The sequence below is a fragment of the Plectropomus leopardus genome, unplaced genomic scaffold (genome assembly GCF_008729295.1).
Source record: "Plectropomus leopardus isolate mb unplaced genomic scaffold, YSFRI_Pleo_2.0 unplaced_scaffold24944, whole genome shotgun sequence".
In the NCBI taxonomy this organism is placed as follows: Eukaryota; Metazoa; Chordata; class Actinopteri; order Perciformes; family Serranidae; genus Plectropomus; species Plectropomus leopardus.
In genome coordinates this window covers 1-2,195 of record NW_024627095.1, presented here as the reverse complement: position 1 = coordinate 2,195, position 2,195 = coordinate 1, and the positions used below count along the sequence as shown (strand labels likewise).

At 42.4% G+C, this 2,195-nt stretch overlaps 1 protein-coding gene across 1 annotated transcript; it reads right to left on the bottom strand.

Moving 5' to 3' along the window:
* Positions 1–283: 283 nt before the first annotated feature.
* LOC121966532 (stomatin-like) lies at positions 284–1,362 on the bottom strand (the record flags this gene model as incomplete). Its single annotated transcript, XM_042516611.1, has 3 exons — positions 284–487; positions 655–737; positions 1,309–1,362. Coding segments are annotated over 3 exons (341 nt in total), but the record flags the coding sequence as incomplete, so codon positions are not given.
* Positions 1,363–2,195: the final 833 nt, after the last annotated feature.

The window sequence follows — 2,195 nt, the reverse complement described above, 5'->3', positions numbered from 1 at the left end:
ACAATAAGTCATATAAATAGTATATTTTAAGAGCCACCTTAGCAGGACCACATGGAAAACTACTTCAAACTGTCTGTTTCCTTTATAGACTCTAAATTTTGAATTCAAACAGCTTGGGAACAGTTTGAATATTTAACTTTTTACCACGTCTGAAACAAAACGAGAATTTCAAATATAAAGTGACGGCAGTAGCACGTACATTCAGGGAAGCATGTCAGTGCTAGCTTTTTGTTTTGGATCAAAATGCCAGCTAACGGTGTGTATAGCGGCTTCTGTACTTTACCTGCATACTGTGTGCAATTTCCTCGCGGTCAGACAGGATCTCTGCCAGGTTCTTGGTGCCCAGGACGTTCCTCAGGGTGGTCTGGGCCAGCAGTCGCGTAGCAGCATCTGCGTTGGTGATGTTAGCCACAGCCAGTGTAGCATTCTGGACGCGGTAGTACACCACACCATCAACGCTCACTGTCACAGAGTCTTTAGTCAAAACCTGTGATTGAACACATGAAATAAAAGATATTTTAGTGAAGTTCAAGGGAAATTTTCAAATGATTCATGTTGTTTTATTTGTTGAAGGGTGCATTTTTGATGTCCTCTGAATTTCTACGGATGTGACAAAGCATTTGTTTAATGTAGCTGGAAGTGTGCGTGTCATACCTCTTGCGGTGGGATGTCGAAGGTGATGGTGCGCATGTCCACGTTAATAAAGCTGTCAGTGCACGGCAAGATGAAGAACAGCCCTGTGGAATCACAAGAACGCAAACAGTTTTAACAAAGACTAAAGCCACTGTAAACACAATAATGAGGAAGCGTCTTCACAAATGTTTGAAAACACCGCGATGAATGAAAGTCTGGCAGGAGGCCAAGTCAAGCTCTCTGTATCAGGCTGCAGCTGTGCTGACAGCGAGGCAAAGCTGTGGATATTTGCAGCTTTCATAAGCCCGTTTCAAGTCACAATGATTGAATTAGTGCATTAAACAATACGTGGCATGTGCCTGAGCGAATCAGACATGTGCTAGGTGTGCAACCATTTAGCAAACATTAACGCCACACCAGTGAGAGACGAGTGGGCTGCATTTCCTGTCAGGATATTGTGTTTAAATGTTAAAACGCAACCATCTGTTCAGCAGTGGGAAAGTAAGACAGCAGCGGGCTCAACGGCATTTACAGCTTTCTCAACAATCATAGATCCTGTCGGATAAGTTCAGAGGCCTCGTTTACTCTCACACAAACTCTGTAAAGCAGCTTGTGATGCAGTGGAAAGTTCCACTGATAAGCACGCTGAGAAAAAGGTCTGCTTTCAATAAAAACCTTCGTGCGCGGCAGAAGTGTATACAGACGCAAAATGTTCCACAAACACAGCCTCTTCATTTTATGACAAACTATCCCTGCGAGTCTGTTTCAAACTAAATACACAGGGAAATGCTCTAAGTCACTATTGTATAACAGCTGTTGTAGATGGAGAAGGAGCCAGATTATGAGAGTGAGGGGCATTGTGGGAAACCAAATGCTAAATTCAACTTTGGCATTGGCTCCTAAGGAATGAGAAGTTTGCTGGCAGAGAGCTATAATTACACCACGCCGTCATCAATGGAGTCCCCTGGCACTCTGAGGAGTCACATTTCAGCATTTTGAGAGGACACAGCCTGGTTTTTAGATCCCGTAAAACAAGAAATCAAAGATGAAGAGACAGTGAGTTATGAGATGTATGCAAATTACACCTCGAGGGAGTCTATTTTTTTTTACTTAAACAAATCCACTGCATTTTAAAACAGGAGTCACATCTCTGAGAACAGACCTTGAACAGACACATGTGCAGCAGGATTGCCAGACGTATGGCGGCACCATGTCATGACCATGACATTATGTCATTGTTAGGCCAACATATTAGTCCATTTTTAATTTGCATTGTTGTTGTTATCATGGACTTGACTTTTTGTGAGCCTGCTCAGCAGAATGTCAACTCCTTACGGTCTATTTCTATCTTAACTTTTACACTGCATCCGTTCTAACCAATTTACGTGGGGGAGGGGAATTTTATATTTCCTAACCACCCACTAAAGACCAACATATCCACTTAAACCTCAAACCATTTTAAGTCCACACTGATGCATTACCATGCCAACATACACATTTTCCTGAGGTTTTAACCCTTTGAAAACTGGAGTGAAATCGCTTTTCTTGTGCTGCTTTAAGAC